Source organism: Vulpes vulpes, chromosome 6 (assembly GCF_048418805.1).
Source record: "Vulpes vulpes isolate BD-2025 chromosome 6, VulVul3, whole genome shotgun sequence".
In the NCBI taxonomy this organism is placed as follows: domain Eukaryota; kingdom Metazoa; phylum Chordata; class Mammalia; order Carnivora; family Canidae; genus Vulpes; species Vulpes vulpes.
The window spans coordinates 31882290-31902259 of record NC_132785.1 but is presented as its reverse complement, the minus strand read 5'-3'; the positions used below and the strand labels follow the sequence as shown (position 1 = coordinate 31902259).

The 19970-nt window shown below is 46.9% G+C and overlaps 2 protein-coding genes across 3 annotated transcripts in view; both read left to right on the top strand.

Moving 5' to 3' along the window:
* Positions 1–8106, top strand: part of OBI1 (ORC ubiquitin ligase 1) — a 40850-nt gene extending 32744 nt beyond the window's left edge. For both annotated transcript variants that reach the window (XM_025982338.2, XM_072760834.1), the window contains one exon: positions 5266–8106. In XM_025982338.2, the coding sequence (XP_025838123.1) occupies positions 5266–6781 (1516 nt within the window). In that variant the 3' untranslated portion in view covers positions 6782–8106. The remainder of the gene's footprint in view (positions 1–5265) is intronic.
* A 9602-nt stretch (positions 8107–17708) lies between these two features.
* Positions 17709–19770, top strand: POU4F1 (POU class 4 homeobox 1). The gene is made up of 2 exons (XM_072760435.1): positions 17709–17909; positions 18628–19770. Exons 1-2 carry the CDS (start codon positions 17787–17789, stop codon positions 19768–19770), a joined length of 1266 nt encoding a protein of 421 aa, XP_072616536.1. The 5' UTR covers positions 17709–17786.
* Positions 19771–19970: the final 200 nt, after the last annotated feature.

Genomic DNA, 19970 nt, shown 5'->3' with positions numbered 1-19970 from the left:
TCAAGTAAAAACCATGAAAAGTAGTCTTAATAATCAATGGGAAAAATCAAGTTGCTTTATAAACTTTAATAATTTTTGTCAAAACATTAAGTCTTTTACTATCAGTTATAAATGTATATGGAAATGAAAAAAGAGTAAAACTAATATTTAGTACATTAATGTTTATGTAGTATAATTTAAAACATTAGAAACATTGAGAAGTATTTAATTTCTTTGTAAAAACCTTGTGGAAAATAATCTGAATAGTGCCTGTCTTCCTGTCCTATAATGCCTTGACAAATTGTCATACTTCTAAGTTTACATCAGCTTCCAACATTTTTATCCTTAATGCTTACTATGTTGTGAAACATCTCCATATTGCTCAAATGTGAAGGTTTTTGCTAGCCTGTCATTTCTAGACAACTTTATTCTTTTCATCACAACTACTTTTCTTTATCAGTAAGTTTACTGCTCCTAAGTTCTCAGGTGTTGCTAGAGTCTCTGGAATAGTGACAGTTTCAACATTTCCATGGTCAGTTCTTCAATAATTACATTTACACTTGGTTCCAGTTTTACTTGTAGCATTGATCACTATTCAATTATTTGCTGCACCTTCATTTTTGTTGGCCAGTTCTGTCTTTTGATTATCCATTCTTGTAAAATGTATGTGATGGGACTGCATGTTTTACTGTCTGTGTGTGAACTGAATGACTGATGTAGAGTGACCAGTCACTTTCAGACTTTGAAAGAAGTGACCTGATTGGTCACTGATGTACATCTGTTATTTATGTAGTGTTTTGTGAACTGAAAAGCAAGTGTTGAAATTTTTATTTTATGCAATTTCATGCATAAAATAGTTATGTTAATATAATAATAGTTAATATAATGTGGTAAATTTGAGCCACATTGTTAAGTAATTGGTATTATTTAACTAAACTGTAGCAACTGAAATTTATGCATATTAGAACCATGCACAGCAAGGATATCAATGCTAGAAAACTGTCACATAGACCAGATCAGAAAAGCTGGTCCAGATCCAAAGATTACTTTCATTTTGTTTCATAATTACTTCCTTACCTAGTAAGTAAGGAAAAGATATGAAATCAAAGATAAGTGGGGGGGGGGGGGGTGGGCAGGTGAGTTCACTTTCCTGATGTCCCTCTATGTCCTGAAGATGTTTCTGAAGTTTAGTAGTCTCAGCAACCCCCTAGGCTGGCTGCCTTTTTCTGTCTTGTTGGGGATCCATTGAGAACTAGAGAGGCGCAAGCTAATCGCTAAAGTTCTCACAGCTTGTTAATGACAGCATAGCACTAGAAGGTTAGGTCTTCTGGTACTTGGTTCTGGGATTTATTTTTTTTACCGCAATTGCTTTCTTTTGATCACCTCCAAGCACATCTTGTTACCCCTGTGTGATGGGCTGTGAGAAAATGTGGACTGAGGAGCTTTTCATTGTTAGGGAAAATCTGCTCTAGGTAATACCTCAGAGGTCAAACTAGTAGGGCTTACATTTCTCTTACTGCTAGTAGGGACAGGAACAGTCTTCTACCTCTGTAGCTTTTTGGACAAGGGGAGCCTTAATCCAGAGTGTACATATAGGTTAACATTGTACACTGAAAAATTCTTTAAGCTTCTCCCAGATTCTAGCACACTTCGGATATATCAGTTGCAGCTCCCAAACTGCTTTACGATGTTTTCTCTGACATAATGAAGCCTTTGGCCATCACTGCTACTTTCAAAATCAAAGCCTTTTGGTCTCTAATGGAATGTTTATAAAAATACTCCATTTTGAAATTTGCTCAGGAAAAGGAAGTATGGTAAATGATGTTAGAATTCCCTCCGGCTTGCCTTGGCATTGATTCGTTTAATGTTATGTACTCTGGAAATATCTGGAATTAGTGTGAATAAGAGTATTAAAACCCAAAGTTAAATAAGCTCTTATCATCATTGTCTTCTTTTATGGAAGTATAGCATCAGATAGGCAGCCCTAATTGTTACTTCTATATGACTTGATTAATTTCCTTTGCCAAATCTAATATAGTAATCGAGGGTTAGCTTAAAATCCCTAATAGCTATATCAAAAGTCTCATATGTTTCCATTCTTTTGCTAAAGTTAAAGTGGAAGGTTTTATTTAGAAGGAGCAGTATAGGATGGCAAGCCTGTAGTAAAACAAACAAACAAAAAGCCACAGAACTATACTCTGTATATGTTGTTCTCTGTTGCTTTCTTTGGTGTCAATGAAAAAAAAAAAAAAGAAAGGAAGAAATAAAGACAAAAAAGAAAGGGAGTCAAATGTATGAAACATTCAGTTTAGTAACATAGTAAATCAGAATACTTACATATAGAAGAGACCCAAGGACCTTTGGCTTATCTGGTGCTATGGTGGTGGTTCTCTCTTGATGTAAGGCATTGATGGATCTTAAAGTAAGAAAATAACATTTATTCAAGAAGTATTTAATAGGACTCCTATATGCCAGGAATTGCTCTAGGGAGCTAGCAGTGAAATATAAGATAGTCAGACTCCCTGCTTTCCTGGAGCTTATACTCTAATGGGGGAGAGAGAGACAAAAAAATTACATGGATTGATTAATTAATTGATCAGTTCCATGGTTTCACCCTACATTTCTGTTAGTTTGCTCACCAGCACAGGCCTCTGATTAGCATGGTAAAAAGGTCTGATCACTCAAAGTATTATAGACTTGTAAAGTATTGAAATGGAACTTTGGGGAATTGAGGGCAGTGACCTTTTAGAAAACAGCTGGCTCCATCAGTGACTTCTGCTTGGTGTCCCTGTCATATGTGCTCTGTTGCTGACCTTTATTGTTAGTTCTCATAGCACTTCAGCTTTCTCTCTGAAATAACACAAAAATTACACAGTTGGGACTGTTATTTTGACTTACAACGCGGAACCATTTGTTAACTTCTTTTAAAAACATAATAAGATTTTGGGAAACTTTTGGGAAAGACTGTTTGTCATTAGTCTTTTCTTATGTAAGTCTCTGAGTTCCCAAGGACATACCTTGGTAATAGCTGACTTATTATCTAGTAACAGTATTTGATTCTAAATTGTTTGATTTTTTTTTTTCTGAGTTTACCTTTATTGTAAAAATTGCACTTAAGGAAAAAATAAATTTTATCTTGGTAAGCAAATTTAAGGCTGTCACTTTTGCTGTTTGCATGAAATAAACATGCTACACATTTTTTTTTCCATTTAAAAATATGTGGGTTATTTGATTATAGAGTAGTTACAATCAAGAACTCACAAACATCTTTGCTGATGTCCTTACAATCTTTATCTGCTCTTCAAAATTCCCTTGAAGAAACTACAAATACATTTACAAACCAAAACATTTTTCTTTAACAAAGAAGGAACAACTACCATCATTGACTTAACTTGATACTCATAGTAGTAAACTTGGTTTTAATATAGGGAGGCTTGTTACTGTAGTTGATTTTGTTTTTGTTGTACCTGTGGTTTTTGCTTTGTTTTTTAGAGGCTGAAGGGAGTGTGCTCTTTCTGGGAGTTCAGTTAATTGTAGTGAGTAGATCAGTATTCAGTACAGTGTCTTTTAAGGCCCTTTCTTGAGATTTTAAGAATCTGTGTTTACCTCTGACCTGCTTTTTCCCCCCTAATGACCAGAGCTGGGATTGTGTCGGAATGAGCTAAAGCGTGAATTGGGCTGGAGTGTAGGAGGAGGTGTTGGGCATTGAGTGAGAGTCATAGCACATACAGTGGTTGTCTCTAAAAGATTATTACTGTTGGGTTTCTTCTTTATAGTTTTTTTAAATACCTAGTATATTCTCTTCATTGTAATTACTTTTTTTAAAAATTTATTTATTTGTTTCAGAGAAAGCGTGTGATTTGGGGGTAGGAGAAACAGAGGGAGAGGGAAAGCAGATTCCCTGCTGAATGGGACCTGAGGATACCACAAGCCCTGAGATCAGGACCTGAGCCAAAACTAAGAAACCACCCACCTTAATTGTAATTACTCTTATAATTAAGGGGGAAAGGAAGAAAAAGATAAACCCATAGATAAAAAAAAAATTTAGAAGTAACCTTCTCAAGTACTTTCCTCCAAACAGACAATCTGTGAATTCTTCAAGATGATAGAAAGAAGCTTTTTAAAAGAATTTTTGTAGAGAAAAGTATTTTCCATGGGGTTAGAATGCAATGCTTATTATGTTTATTGGCTCATAAGAAGCAATTTTTTTTAAGATTTATTTTTATTTATTTATTTTAGAGAGCATGCATGTAAAAGTGAGTGCAAAAGGGGAAGGGCAGAGGGAGAGTATCTCAAGCAGACTCCACACTGAGGGCAGAGCACCACGTGGGGCTCAATTTATGACCCTGAGATCACAACCCAAGTAGAAATCAACAGTCAGCTGCCCAACCAATTGAGCCACCCGGGGCATCCCGCCCCCAGTACCCATTTTAAGGGAATAATGAAAACAAGATAATCCTGAGTAAAAGAAGTGAATTTTTGATATGTTCTTTTTCAGTTACTCTCCAAAATGTTCCTTTTCAGAAAATGTGAAAATGTTTTTATGTGTAATATATTGGAACCACAAGCACTGACTTTGTATTTCAAAGTTGGAAGAAATGAGATTGATGTTCCGCACAGTTGTAAAATGCCAAAAATAAGTAGAGCTAGAATGAATTAAAGCCCAGTGTTCAAAAAGGCCAAGTAAAAGCTTCAGATCAAGGGTGGCTATAATTGAAAGGGTCCAAATAAGTATTTAAAACCACTCCTGCTGGGACTGCTAAGATTTCTGAATTTCAAATTGGCATTTTATGTTTGACAAGGTGACATTGTATAAGAAATGTATTGTAAAACACTGCTGTACGATAGGAAAATGATTGAATGTAAATATTTCAAGATGTGGACCACTGTTCAAATGTTATCATAAATCTTTGCCATTGTTTTAGGGGATAACCCTGCATGCATATATGAGCTGAATTGATAGAGCTAGTTCTTGGAAGGGAAATCAGCCATGAGTTTCTGCATCTCTGCTACTACTAATCTGATTTGACCACAAAATCAGATCTATCTATCTATCCTATTAGATCTTTGCCATTGTTATCACATGCATATTATTACATAAAGTGGAAAAACTCTTTTGTGAAAATAATACATCTGGCATTGCTTTTGACCTGTTCTCTGAATGGTCTGAGATGTCACTGGTAGGTGAAATTGGAATGGGTTGGGACAGTTTGTATTCTTAAACTTTGAAAAGTAAAGAAAAAAGCTCGAACCGTAAAGTTTTAACTATCTTTCCATTCCTTGCAGGTTTGGAAGGTTTACAGTAGCTGCTCTTCAGTCCAAAGTAGAACAGCATGAACGTGAAACCAATCGCCTCAAGAAAGCCCTGGAACGAAGTGATAAGTATATAGAGGAACTAGAATCTCAAATTGCACAGCTAAAAAATTCAAGTGAAGAGAAGGAAGCTATGAATTCCATTTGCCAGAGAGCACTTTCTACTGATGGCAAGGGGAGCATAGGTAACGAGGAGGATATGGCCTCAAAGAGTCAAGGTGATGGTGCCAGAAAGCAGGTTGGCTCATCCACCTCAAGTTCTCACCTGGCAAAACCTTCTAGCAGTTCTGCGAGGCAGGAATGCACCAGCAAAACAGAACCAAATTGTTCCAAGAACAAAGACCTATATCAGAAACAGGTGGAAATAATGTTAGATGTCACAGATACAAGTATGGATACTTACTTGGAAAGAGAATGGGGTAATAAACCAAGTGATTGTATACCCTACAAAGATGAGGAACTTTATGATCTTCCAGCTCCTTGTACTCCTTTGTCCCTTAGTTGCCTTCAGCTCAGTACTCCAGAAAACAGAGAGAGCTCTGTGGTCAAAGCAGTAGGTTCCAAAAAGCACTCAAATCATCTCAGAAAATTGGTGTTTGATGATTTTTGTGATTCTCCGAATGTTTGTAATAAAGATTCATCAGAAGATGATAGAAGTGAAAATGAAAAGAAATCAGAATGTTTTACTTCCTCAAAGACAGGGTTTTGGGACTGTTGTTCCACAAGCTATGCCCAAAACTTGGATTTTGAAAGCTCAGAGGGGAACACGATAGCAAATTCTGTTGGAGAAATTTCTTTAAAATTAAGTGAGAAATCAGGCTCATGCTTATCCAAAAGGTTGAATTCTATTCGCTCTTTTGAAATGAATCGGACAAGAACATCCAGTGAGGCATCAATGGACGCAGCTTACCTTGACAAAATCTCTGAACTGGATTCAATGATGTCGGAGTCCGACAACAGCAAGAGCCCTTGTAATAATGGTTTTAAGTCAGTGGATCTGGATGGATTATCCAAGTCATCTCAAGGCAGTGAATTTCTTGAGGAACCGGATAAGTTGGAGGAAAGAACTAAGCCAAACCTTTCCAAAGGTTCTCTAACTACTGATCAGTTAGAAAATGGGAATGAATGGAAACCCACTTCTTTTTTTCTTCTCTCTCCATCTGACCAAGAAATGAATGAAGATTTTTCTCTTCATACTAGTTCTAACCCAGGAACTAATGAAATCAAACCCCCGAGCTGTTTATTTCAGACTGAGTTTTCCCAGGGTGTTTTGTTAAGCAGTTCACACCGGCTATTTGAAGATCAGCGGTTTGGGTCATCTTTGTTTAAGATGACTTCAGAGATGCATGGTCTTCATAACCACCTTCAGTCTCCATGGTCTGCCTCCTTTGTGCCTGAGAAGAGGAATAAAAATATGAATCAATCAGCGAAAAGAAAAATCCAGAGCAGTCTTTCCAATGCTAGCCCATCAAAAGCAACTAAAAGTTGACTCATTAGAAAGGTGTCATTTATGTTTTTGTCCTGAGAGGAATATAAGTTTTTAAAGTTACTTTTTTCCCCTCGTAAAAGTTCTATATGATTTTGAATTGATAATCTGTAGTCAAGTGTCAAGTCAGAATGGTGGTTTAGCCTGTACCCCCAAATACTTCTGTTCATTTTAAAGAATTTGTCCTTTTTCAGTTTCATTTGGGCATCTTTTTAACTAGAAAAGATAGTTTCTTTTCATGAATATTATATGTATCTGGTTTGGGTGTATTTTGTTTTCTTGAATCTTAATTTAGCTGTTAGATACAGTGGCCTATTAATGAGCCTTGGTTGTCTTCAGAACTTGGATTTCTTAAATAAAACTTTTTGTGTTGTCTACACACTGCTCATAAGACACTTGAGTTCTTTAAAGCTTTCCTAGGGTAAAAATAATTTTGCTTGCCCTTTTTTATTTATGTTTAGTGGTGGCCCAACTTTTAGGCAGGGCCATGGTGGAGAAATAGCACTCTAACCTTAGTCCAATACTCATTTACTTTTTTTTTTTAAGACTTTTTTGTACGTATGTTTGCATTTTTAACATTGTGTTTTGTACAATTTTTGTGAAAACCTTTTGCTAAAATGAAAGAATACATTTTCTATATGAAAATATTTGTTTTATGTCAGGTAGCTTTCGTTTCCTCGTCTTTTTGTATGTGTGTTGAAAATCAGAAATTGAGCCTACTACTCTTTACTTTGGAAAGAAGGCGTAGAACGGTTGGTTGGGTTTGGAGGAGCCTAAACGTGGTAACTTCATTATTCCAGATACACAGGTGCAGAAGTGCCCTTTGCCAAATTCTTGATCCACTTTCATCCCAGGGGAGCTTTTTTTTTGGAGTGAAGTTCTTGTTTGCATGTTACTGTTCTTTGTGGAAACTCTGTATGCATGGTAGTGTTCTTGCTTGCACTGTTTTCCTTACTTAAGAAAAAGAAGTTTTAGTTGGCTAATAGCATATCTTTTATGTAGGACAGAATTTTTTCTTTCATGAAGAGTGTTGAGATGAGAATAGGTGAGCTAAGCACAATTTTTAATTTAGGCTCTGAAAAAGTATATTCTAAACATGTTTGGTATGCCAATATAGGCCTTTAAAAATGGTTTGTATGCTAATGACTTGTTTATCTAATGTGCACTGAACATTTTACATTAATACTGTACTGTTTTACATTAATACTGCATGCTTTTCTATGTGAATTGAATAAAGGATGTCATAAGCACTGTAATCCTTGATGTTGTCTCAGATATTGAATTAGCCTTTAAAGACCATTAAAACTTACCATTTTTAATTGATCTTATAAGGGTTGAATGATTTTTACATTCTTTAATGATTTTTAAGAATCCAAAAAATATTCCATATTACAAGAAAATGACATAAAATTCAAATTTCAGTATTTGTAAATAAAGTCACATTAGAACACAGCTACACTCATTTGTTTACGTATCATCTATGACTACTTTTACATTGCGGTGGCAGAATTGAATAGTTGCCATTGAGACCATATGGCCCACAAAGCCTAAAATATTTACTGTTTGGCCTTTTACAGAAAAATTCACTGACCCCTGTTAATAATAGACTCTAGGATTCAATGAACCATAAAAGTATAACAGATCATTTTTATGATTTAGAGAATCATGCCCTCCACTTTTAGAAATAATAAGGGCCAAAAAGAAAAGCTAACAAAGCATAATTTTTGTTTTATCATAAATATTTTCCAATAAGTATTTGTATTTTTTTTTGATGTGTTAAAGTTATGAGATACCAGAGGTTTAGATATCTTTGACAATGTAATATATTTGAAATTCTATTAAATGTAGAAGTCCACAATTTTTCTGAGTAATCATAGAGCAAGTTGGGGGGTAAGCCTCACTCTCATTCTATCTGTAACTCATCTTTACTATGAATGTGTCAGTTTTTAATCCATTAATCCAAATATATACTGACAATGTGCCCTTGCATTCCAAAACGTGTAACCTTATTTACTAATGTCTAATCAGGGTTAGAGTGCCTCTGTTGGACCGGTGTCTTTCCCAGCTGCCTCAGAAACATTGCTGTATTCTTCCCAAAACAATATTTCATATATTAATCAAACCTGTGACATTTCTCAGTTGAAGGGAATAACCTGCAGGATTTTATTTTAATCACATATTTTCACGTGTACTCTTTACGTCTTTTACGATAATCTGATCTATCATGATAAATGTGGTGGTTTCATATATCTTTTAAGTATATTTATTATATGCACACTTTAAAAACAAAACAAAAACTTTTATTTAAACCAAGTACTTTGGGACGCCTGGGTGGCTCAGTGGTTGAGCGTCTGCCTTTGGCTCAGGGCCTGATCTCAGGGTCCTGGGATCAAGTCCCATGTCGGGCTCCCTGCATGGGGCCTGCTTCTCCCTCTGCCTGTGTCTCTGCCTCTCTCTGTGTATCTCTCATGAATAAATAAATAAAATCTAAAAAAAATAAAATAAAATAAAGTACTTTGCTAACTTCTATTTCCTTTAATCATCTTTTCAAACTCTATAAGCCAAGAACTGTTATCCTCAGTTTAAAATAAGAGATTTGAGGGGTGCCTGGGTGGCTCAGTCAGTTGGTTGAGCATCTACTTTCAGCTTAGGTCATGATCCCAGGATCCTGGCATTGAGCCCTGCATGGGCTCCATGCTCCACAAGAACTCTGCTTCTCCCTCTCCCTCTGCTTGCCCTTCCACATGCTTGTGCTCTCTCTCAATCTCTCTCTAAAATAAAATATTTAAAAATACATATAAAAAAATAAATGATTTGAGGATTAGAGTTCACACAGCTGGAATGGGATAGAGCCAGGTCTTAGAGCTGGGCCTCGGACTCTAGAGTTTACCCTTCCTCTCCTATGCTGAGAGTTCACATTTGGAGGCCAAAGGATGAATGAAATGGATTTGAAATTTCCAAGGATTTTTTTTAAATTACTTTAGAAATATTTCTAAACATGTTTCTAACATGTTTCTTTCCAAGTAGCATTTAATTCCTGCCAATGTTCCGGGGTTTAACTCCACTACTAAGTGGAAGCTCAGTGATGAGAGTTGTGTGCCACTTAGACATTTAGAAAGTTTGTATTTGCTCTGACGTTTAGATGAATTTAACCCTTCCTTATTGGGAGGGTTAGCACTAAGGCTGTGTTAGAACAATATGCACTTGTGATAAGAGAAGCAGACACTAATCTGTCATGTCTCTAAAAACAGCATCTTTTGATTGCTCCTCTTTAAAATGTAATGGGTAAGGGAATGTAACATGATGCTGGGCTTTTTTGTTTTGTTTTGTTTTGTTTTACATGCCTTTTAGTGTTCATCTTTTAATTTTCAAAATTTAATCCCATCCACAATGACATGACTTTTTCCTGTTTTAATTGATCAGCTGTGACTAAAAGTGAAAATGGTAGGTTTTAAGATGTATAGCTCCTTAATTTCAAATTTGCTTTGTATTCTTATCATCTCTTTTCTATTTACATTGGTTTAGAACTAAAGTTACCACTGAATAGAGGAAGAACTTTGGTCTTAAACCCTAAGATGTTTCAGGAACTTGATTCTGTCTACTTGAATTGTTTTCAATTATTCGGTGTAATACATATACCAGATTTTGTACCTGTGAGTGATACTTGTAGAACATCAAACTGAGATGAACAGTTTAACATTTATGGAGTGTGGCCCTATTAGATTAAGAGTGTTTCCCAAAGCTTCATAAGGTCTTTCATTCCTATTTGTGGGAGTCCTACAACACAGTCTTTGCTGTGATGATGTAACCCAATCCTTTTAATAATACTTGGCAGGGAGAAAACCTTTTAAGCAATGATCTCAGAGTGCATAGTGAACATTTATTGCCTAATTCTCGGAACCCCGCTCTGAGCGAGGAAACATCTAGTAAGATGCAGATTTCTTTTAAGAACCCATCTGGAGCTCAAGCTACGGTGATCTTCAGTTTTATAGGACGGAAGCAACCCAGAATACTTTGAATTGGAACTCCACTTCTTGAAATGGCAGATTCTTAGATCTGTTGTGTCTTTAGAGGGAGCAAGCCAACTCCCTGTAATAAATGTTAGTTGGATGACCCCAATGTGGAGAAGTGTGTGCCTTGTGCAACGCTTGTAATTTCGTGGTGTAAAGATCTGGTTACCAAAGGCAAGGATTTAGGCATTTACCGAGACTTTCTGTTATGACAGAGAAGCTAGTTCTGGCCCATTTTGATCCTTAAAGCACAGTGAGTAGAAAACGTCGGTGCTGGGGATGGCATGGGGCAGAGAGGAAATCAGGCATCTCCACGGAAGTGCCGTTCGCGTTGGGTCTCTAAGGACGAGTAAGAGCTCGGTGTGGGAAAGGACGCGTCCTCGAGGGGCCTGCGGGTTGTCCTTGTAGGGGCGCCTGTTTCGCGGGCGTCTCAGAAGAGGTGCCCCAGGCACCGCTGCCTAATGTCAGGGCATCCGGTTGAGAAAGGGCTCTAGATTGCTCCAGCCTGACCTTGCAGGTTTGCCTTTGCCCCGCCTCCTCTTTCTAGGCGTCCCCCGAGACTGGAAGGAAGCTAGCCCTGGCCGCCGGGGCGGGCGGCCTGCCGGCGAGACGGCGGCTCCCTGGGCGCGGGGAGGCTCAGGAGGTGGCCGGGCTGGCCCATCCTCTGTCCATTAGGCCGAGGCTTGGCGCGGCGAGGCCGGAAGGCGCGACCTCCTGCACTCACAGGGTCATCTCTGCGCGGGGGGCGGGGAGCTGAGGTCCAGCCCCGCGGCTCGGCTCCGAGCCCCCTCCCTCCGTCGGACCCGGGCCCGCCCGGCCTTCCGGGATTTCCGCAGCCAGCGCAGCGCGGCTCTTCCCCCAACCCCGGCCCGCGGCCCCCCGGGGCACAGACGCGCCGGAGCCCCGCGGGCCGGGATTTCCCGCGCTCTCTCGAGGGCGCTCTCGGCTCGTCTCGCCCAGGCCCCACCCAGGACTTGCTCTGCGGTTTCCTTTCATTTTATCACCACTCGCGAAACCTGGCGATTAAGACGCGAAACCAACAAAGAGTTTTCTCTCCACCTTAACCTTGCACACAATCCTTTAACAAATTAATTAATCCTAATGAATTAACACTTCATTTATTTAAACGCGCTACAGTCCATGAATTAAATTTTCATGCAGTGATTAAAGGCTGTTAAAATATGCATGATTTCGTTAAAATTTTATAATAAATCAGGGCAATGTGTTACATGACAAGGCAACTATTTCCCAGTCCCTCGCAAGGGGCTTTGATTTGTGCGGGCGGCGAGGAGGAGGGGCGGCTGGCGGCGGCGGCGGCGGCGGGGAGCGCCCGGGCCCGGCGACAGGACCCCACTCCGCACGTCTGGCGGTGGGACTGGCGGCTTCGCGCGCGGCTCGGCGGCTTCCGGGCGCTCCGGGGGATCCCGCTCGGGCGGGCGGAGCTGAGCCTGCGGAGGGCGCCCGCCTGCACGCGGCCGGGGCCGGGGCTCCTCCGCTGCCCGCTGGCGCCCGCGGGGCTCGCTCCGACCCGGGCCTGCGTGCGGGCGGGGACTGTCTGAGAAGGGGGAAGGCGACTGAATTCCCGTGTCGTCGCAGTCTCTGGCGGGAATGCCTGCTGTAGGGTTGCTCTGTGCGTTGCTTTAAACCGGGCACCTCGAGCACCTCTTTCTGAACAGCGCGCTCTTCCGGCTTTGAAGGAGCCTGGGTGGAGCGGGGTGGGGGGGCGTGGGGGGGGGCTTTGCTCCTCTTAGGGTCTCATCCCTAGGGCCCCGTGGCCTTGTTTAGGGATACAGCGTGGTTCCCTCGGACGGCGAAACTGGGACTGGCAACTAGCGGGCGGGGAAGGCCATGCCCCGGTTAGGGCCGAGACGTAACGGCCCGGCTTCCCCCGTAGGTGTTCCACAAGGTAGGTTGGCTTTAAGTCCATAGAGAGATGCAGGTGGAGAGAGAGACAGAGGCAGAGAGACATCCACATAGGTAACGCCAAGAGTGCTAAGGACCGGCAGTGACCTTGACTGGGGCGCAGCATCTCGGGGTGGGCTGGTCCACATCCCGGAGAATGTTCCCAAAGGAAGATGCGCTTAAATCAAGCGGCGGCGGGAAGAAGACAGCGGGGCACCTGGCCGGGGTACCCAGGAGCCTCCTCCGCAGGTGCCAGCTGGAGCCCTGGCTGAGCGCGGGGCTGGAGCCCTCCGGAGATCACCGTGGGGCCCAAACCTCACTCGACCTCAGCTCTGGGGAGGGCGGCGAGCAGCCCCCGGGGCGGGGCGGGCCGCGGCACAGGGGGAGGGCAGGGCCTCCAGCAAGTCTCCGAGCTCCCGGGCAGGAACGGGGCTCGGAACTGGGGCTGGCGGAGGGCAGGGCCAGCGCCCGCGGTGCGACGGGGTGGGCGCTGCGGCCCCGCGCTCCGCTCCGCGCGAGCGACCTCCGAGGACCCGGGCACGAGCCGCGGGGAGCCCCGGCCCCTAACCGGGGCAGGGGAGACGGGATCGGCCTGCGCGAGGGGTAGCGCTGAGACGCCTAGGACCCGGGCAGCCCGGGCCCGGCCCTGGGAAGGCGGCTGGCCGAGGCAGCCAAGGTGCCGCGCCAGCAGCTCCCCCATCCCACCCCGCGGACGGCCGGTGTGGGGGCGAGAGGCGCCGCCGGGCCCACCAAGTGCAGCTCCAATTCCCGAGAACCGACCCCCGCCCCGCCCTCAGGGCCTGCTCCTCCCCCGCCTGCCCCTTCACTCTGGCGCCGGCCAGCTCGGAGCCCCGGGGGCTCCCCCTGCACGCGGAGCCCCGGCTGCTGCGCTGTGGACTGTGCCTCGTTTCAAACTGGGCAACTGCCCGCCGGAAACGTGACGTCCCGAGCCTGGGAGGTGCAGAGCTGCGGCTCGGGCCGCCAGAACGCGAAGGGGCCGGCCTGCAGGGAGGGCCGGATCCCTGGGCTCAGGCCCGAACTGGGGCCGATGCCCTCCTCCTGTGCACACACGCCAACTCCACGCACCCAAGTAGACCTTCTTCAGGGCCAACCCCCTGGCCCTGAATCCGAACAAATAACTCGGGTTCAGTCCCTAAGGGGTGTGTGTGTGTGTGTGTGTGCCTGGGGCTGTGGAGTCCAGCGCTGATTTTCCCCGCGCTGGAAGGAGAAAGGCAGCCCGAGCGGGCAGCAGCTGTCGGGCGCGCTCTCCGGATCTGAAGAGGTGGGTGGGTGTCTAAGGTTAGGAGACTTGACTCCCAGCACCGCCGGCCCTTGAACGGCCCCTCTCTAGCCGTTCACTCCAACCAAGGAATCTCTGGGCTCTCCGAGCTCGGGAAAAGGCAGCTGCCAAAGGAGATGTGAAGTGGGGCCTGCCAAAGGAGGAGGAGAAAATTAATTAATGAGGGAAAGAAATGTGTCTCTGATCCAGATGATAGACTCCCTATCCCTGGGGGCGGAAATTCCTTGGAAATCAATAGTTGTGCATTCATTATCCCCTTCTTGATAAAATGCAAAGCTATGAGATGGGGGGAGGGGAGAATCTCTCTTGGTCATTAAACAAGAAGAAGAAGTGGGGGTGGGGGGCTGGAGGGATGCTTTCCAGGAATCTATGCCAGGGCTCAGACCCCATGTGGGCATCATTAGCACAGTCAGGGGCCAACTAGTTACTGCACTTGCCAAACCAGAAAAACAAAGCAGTGACTTATTGGCGAGCCTCAGTCCACCACCCTTTTCTTTCACCGCAGTGGGGTGAGTAGAAAAAGACTTCATGAGGTCCCAGGAACTGCCAGCAGATCTGCCACTGTGCCTCACTCTCTAGCCTGGGGCTGAGGCCCAGCAGGGATGTGGCAAGATAACTGTCCCAGCGTCATCTCCCACCCCATCCCATATTTCTCTACACCTCCCTCTCTTCGCACCTCTCAAGCCTGTACCATAAATACCCCTTTCACCTGGGGCTGCCCCACTCTTATAGACTGCTACCTCCTAGAGGGCGGATACCCATATTTTATACCTCATTTTCTCTCCAATGTCTTGCCCTGGCTCAACCTGGTGATTACTAAGCATTTGAGGAGGGAAAGAAAAGTAGAAAGTAAATGAGGGAAGGATGAAATAATTGAACTCGGAAAAAGAACAAGCTACTATCAAGTTTTACAGCTCGCTCTGCGTGGGGACAACGTACCCCTCTGGTCCAGTGTCCATCTCCTTTTTAGGAAGACAGGAGACTCTTCAGTGATCTTCCTCCTTGCTCCCCATTAACCTCTGGTTTGCTGAACTCTCTGGCTTTTTCTTCTGGGCCCTCCACATCTGCCTTCTCTTCCTTCCTACATACATGTGTTGTTTGGTGGCACATTTTTACTCTGTGACAAGCACCTTCTTAAGTACCATGGTGGACACAGATGAGCCCCAAATGGGTTGGGAATTGAACCCACAGCCCTCATATTTTAACCCCAGGAAAAGCTGAAATACTCTCGGCAAAGGTCTGGCCCCATCCCAAGGTGTTGCTCAAAGAAAGGTGTCCAAAGGAACTTGAACTATAGAAGGAATCTTGGCAGGTGAGTGCACTCCTGATCTCTGGCAGGGTACCTGACTTCTGGGTTTCCTGGTGCCCTCCCAGCATCATAGTGTAAACTGAGATGAGCTTCCAGTACTTTGGGGGCCCACCCTGGAGGAACCTGTGCTGTTTGCAATTCTGTCTCCCATGGACCCTTCCGGGCCCCTAAAAGCCACCCTTTCCCTGGGGAGCGGGCAGGATCTAGACTCTCACCCTCTGCGGGACCCTTCCTTCCCCTAGAGAGACAGCTCAGGGAACCGCTGCCGTAGGTATCAGGAAGGATTAGGCTAAGCCTGGGCACCCGGTGTGAGAACTACCTTAGGACTTACTCGCTCCCTCCAGCGATGTCCTGCTTCTCGGCTATCCCCCATAGAGATAAAATTGCATTTAGCACTCCCAGGGGACCACGTAATGGATGGAAACGCAGCTCCTCTCACACCAGCAAGTGAACATTTTTCTTACTCCCGTCTCTGACTGCAACGGGGGAGGAGTGTAGAGAGAAAAGAAAAGAAAGAAAAAGCCATGGTGACGCCTGTGGGCTCTTCTTGGAATTTGAGCATTGAGTGGGTATGCTAAATATGGACACGTTTATCCTAAGAAAAGATCCACACATTTGCAACTGAGGTTTATTGAAATGAGATCTGTTCTTTGGTGAAAATACAGTCCTCTTTGGTGCGGAAGAGACCAGAAAGATTATTTATCTGATCTCTGCCTCCCATAAGTAGCCTCTTGCCGCTCTCCAGCTCTCTTGCCACAGATGTGATAACATCTGGGCTGTTATTATCACCCGGGGCAAGCTCTGTGTCCCTGGGGACTTGGCACCTGAACTGTGGTTCTCCTGGGAGGCCCTTGATCTGCCTGCCACACAAGGGCCATAAAACAGGTTGGCTAATTGATTCATTCTTCTTAGGTTTTGATTTCACAATAAGAGAATACATAAAAAATAAAGTCCGGACCAGAGCTTAGGTTTCTTTCTTTCAAATTGGTTTGAATTAATATTTTAATCACACTTCCCCATAAACTGGCTTGATCCTGTCCCCTATTGGAGAAGAATATATGTGTGTGTGTGTATATATATATATATATATACACACACACACACAGAGATAAGAGGCAAAGAAAGCAAAACAATGGGAGAGAAAATAAAGTTCTCTTTTCAACATCTTATTATTTTTTTCTCTGAAGTGAGTTCCTTTTCCCGGAGTATCCAGCATAAAGTGTGTGTGTGTGTGTGTGTGTGTGTGTGTGTACTTGCTGAGGAGAGGAAAGGATCCCAACAACACCCTGTTAACTATTTTTCCTTTTGATTACTAGAAGCCTCAGATCACCCGGAGCTCGTTTGAAATGTGGGTTTGTACACGGTTAAAGGAGACAAACAATAAGAGAAATGCACAATTTCATTTCAACAGCGGTTCCCTAGTAGAAAGCACACGCTCCTTGTGGCTCCTAAGTGGCTGTCACTGTCGGTGCCTGACACAGTTATATTCACAACAACAACAACAACAACAAAGTATGCGGAGGAAATTAAATTATATGGAAATCAATAGCGTCTGACTGCTTCAAACAAATGTCTGTCACCGCGATTATTCTCCAGGAACCTATTTATAAACCTTGAAAGAAACAGGTTCTTGCAGCAAAAGACAGCATCTTCTGCATTTCTGTGTTGTTGTTTATACTGTATACAGAGGAATGCGCGGGCATAATTTAACATACAAATATCCAGCTGTATACATTATATAACAGCTTGTTAGACATCCCGGAGTGGAGGTGTGCCTGAGTGATGCGCATATATTCAGGGCCCGCGACGGAGACGGGGGAAGAGTTTGAGAGAGGGAAGGCACCAAGGGGCTCGCGAGCATCTCGTCTTCCTCCCCCTGGAAGGTGCGCACCCTGAGACAATAGCTGGCCCTCTTGATCTTGCCAGAGCCGCGGTGGGAAAGGTGAGGCGTGCAGTGCGCATGCCCGGGTAGCTACAGGTGCATCACCTGCGCTGTCCTTGCTGGTGGTCACTATAAGAGCGGCTCCCCAGCGCCTGCCGCGGCCGGGCGAGCGCGCGCGCGCGCGCAGACGCACGGCGCCGCGGAGAGAGAGCGAGCGAGCGAGCGAGCGCGCGTCAGACAGACAGAGACAGCTGATGCCTGTCAGCGCGGCGGGGCCGGGAGCTCTCGCGAGAGCTCCCCGAACCGGCCGCGAGAAGTGGGGCTCAGGTGTAAGAGGAGTGCATCCCGTCGGCGCGCGGGGCTAGAGCTCTAGGAGAAGTGGGATCGCGAGGCCGGTGCGCGGCGCTCTGCACGGTCAAAGGGAGCGCCGGGCGGCAGCGGCGGCAGCAGCAGAGGAGCAGCAGCAGCAGCCCCCGGCGCGGCCGCCGCCTCCGCGCCGCCAGCCGCCGCGGCTGCAGCCTCCGAAGGGAGGCTGGGGGAGCCGGCGTGCGCACTTTCCCGCAGACTTTCGGAGTGTTTGTGGATTTACATGCCAAGCCATCAAGATGATGTCTATGAACAGCAAGCAGCCTCACTTTGCCATGCATCCCACCCTCCCTGAGCACAAGTACCCGTCGCTGCACTCCAGCTCTGAGGCCATCCGGCGGGCCTGCCTGCCCACGCCGCCGGTAAGCGCCCCACGCCCGCGGCCCCGGCCCGCGCGCCTGCCCCCTCCCCGTCTCCGAGACACTGCATGTCGGGTGCCGGTGTGCGCTCAGGTCCAGGTGCGGGGATTTGCGGGCAGGGATTTTTAGAGGAATCCCGCTGCGAGGCATGTTTTGTCCGGTGGCGCTTACTGTCGTGTACCCGTCGCCTCTGCCTCTGTGTCGGGCGCCTGCGATCAGAGAGCGGAGCGCTGGGGCCATGACTCTCGACTTCCCTCCACTTTCTCCGTTAATTTCACGCCTCGGAAAGGCGGCCTCTGTGCGTGCTCGGGTGCGTGACACGGGTCCCCAGCTGCGAGTTACATCTCCATTTCTTCTTCTTCTTCTTCTTCTTCTTTCCCCCCTCCTTTTTGGTCTCCCACGCCGGTTCCCGGAATGTGTTCTTGTGTTCCCCTCTCCCCTGCACCTGCCTCTCTCCCCACACTCACGTCCCCTCTCATCTCTCCCCCCTGTCTTGTCCCCGATGTGCTTCCTATTCCGTCCTTCCCGGTCTCCACTGTCCCCACCTCCCTTGTTGTTATTTCGGTTGCTTTGTGTTTGGTTTGCCCTTTGCTCGTGCTTTCCGGCCTGTGTGTGGTTTTGTTTTGCGCTTTTGCTTTTTTTTTTCTTTTTTTCCCCTTCCGTTTTGTGGCTTTGTTTGTTTGTTTGTTTGTTGTTTTGGTTTGGTTTGTGTCGCCTGCAGCTGCAGAGCAACCTCTTCGCCAGCCTAGACGAAACGCTGCTGGCGCGGGCAGAGGCGCTGGCGGCCGTGGACATCGCCGTGTCCCAGGGCAAGAGCCACCCTTTCAAGCCAGACGCCACGTACCACACGATGAACAGCGTGCCATGCACGTCCACGTCCACCGTGCCGCTGGCGCACCACCACCACCACCACCACCACCACCAGGCGCTCGAGCCCGGCGACCTGCTGGACCACATTTCGTCGCCCTCGCTCGCGCTCATGGCCGGCGCGGGGGGCGCGGGCGCGGCGGGCGGCGGCGGCGGCGCCCACGACGGCCCGGGGGGCGGCGGCGGCCCGGGGGGCGGCGGAGGCCCCGGCGGCGGCGGCCCCGGCGGCGGCGGCGGCGGCGGCGGCCCGGGGGGCGGCGGCGGCGGCCCGGGCGGCGGGCTGCTCGGCGGCTCGGCGCACCCGCACCCGCACATGCACGGCCTGGGCCACCTGTCGCACCCGGCGGCGGCCGCCGCCATGAACATGCCGTCGGGGCTGCCGCACCCCGGGCTGGTGGCGGCGGCGGCGCACCACGGCGCGGCGGCGGCGGCGGCGGCGGCGGCGGCCGGGCAGGTGGCGGCGGCCTCGGCGGCGGCGGCCGTGGTGGGCGCGGCGGGCCTGGCGTCCATCTGCGACTCGGACACGGACCCGCGCGAGCTCGAGGCGTTCGCCGAGCGCTTCAAGCAGAGGCGCATCAAGCTGGGCGTGACGCAGGCCGACGTGGGCTCGGCGCTGGCCAACCTCAAGATCCCGGGCGTGGGCTCGCTCAGCCAGAGCACCATCTGCAGGTTCGAGTCGCTCACGCTCTCGCACAACAACATGATCGCGCTCAAGCCCATCCTGCAGGCGTGGCTCGAGGAGGCCGAGGGCGCGCAGCGCGAGAAAATGAACAAGCCCGAGCTCTTCAACGGCGGCGAGAAGAAGCGCAAGCGGACTTCCATCGCAGCGCCCGAGAAGCGCTCCCTCGAGGCCTACTTCGCCGTGCAGCCCCGGCCCTCCTCCGAGAAGATCGCCGCCATCGCCGAGAAACTGGACCTCAAAAAGAACGTGGTGCGGGTGTGGTTTTGCAACCAGAGACAGAAGCAGAAGCGGATGAAGTTCTCCGCCACTTACTGAGGGGGCAGTGGGAGGTGCAGGGCGGGGCAGAGCGGGAGCCCAAGGGGCTTCTGGGGGGCTTTCCCGGAGCCCGTGTCCTCCCGGATCTGGAGTGTCCGTTACCTTGCTTGCATTCGGGGAGTCCCTCCCTCCGAGCGCACTCTCTTCCACCCCCTCTGCTCTCCCTGCCCTTCACCCTCCCCAGAAAAGCGGACTGGGGT

Excerpts from the sequence above, each read along its gene's own strand:
- POU4F1 (XM_072760435.1), top strand. The coding sequence starts at position 17,787 with ATGATGTCTATGAACAGCAAGCAGCCTCACTTTGCCATGCATCCCACC. Across the intron at positions 17,910-18,627 it reads CCTGCCTGCCCACGCCGCCG|CTGCAGAGCAACCTCTTCGC; the intron begins GTAAGCGCCCCA and ends TGTCGCCTGCAG.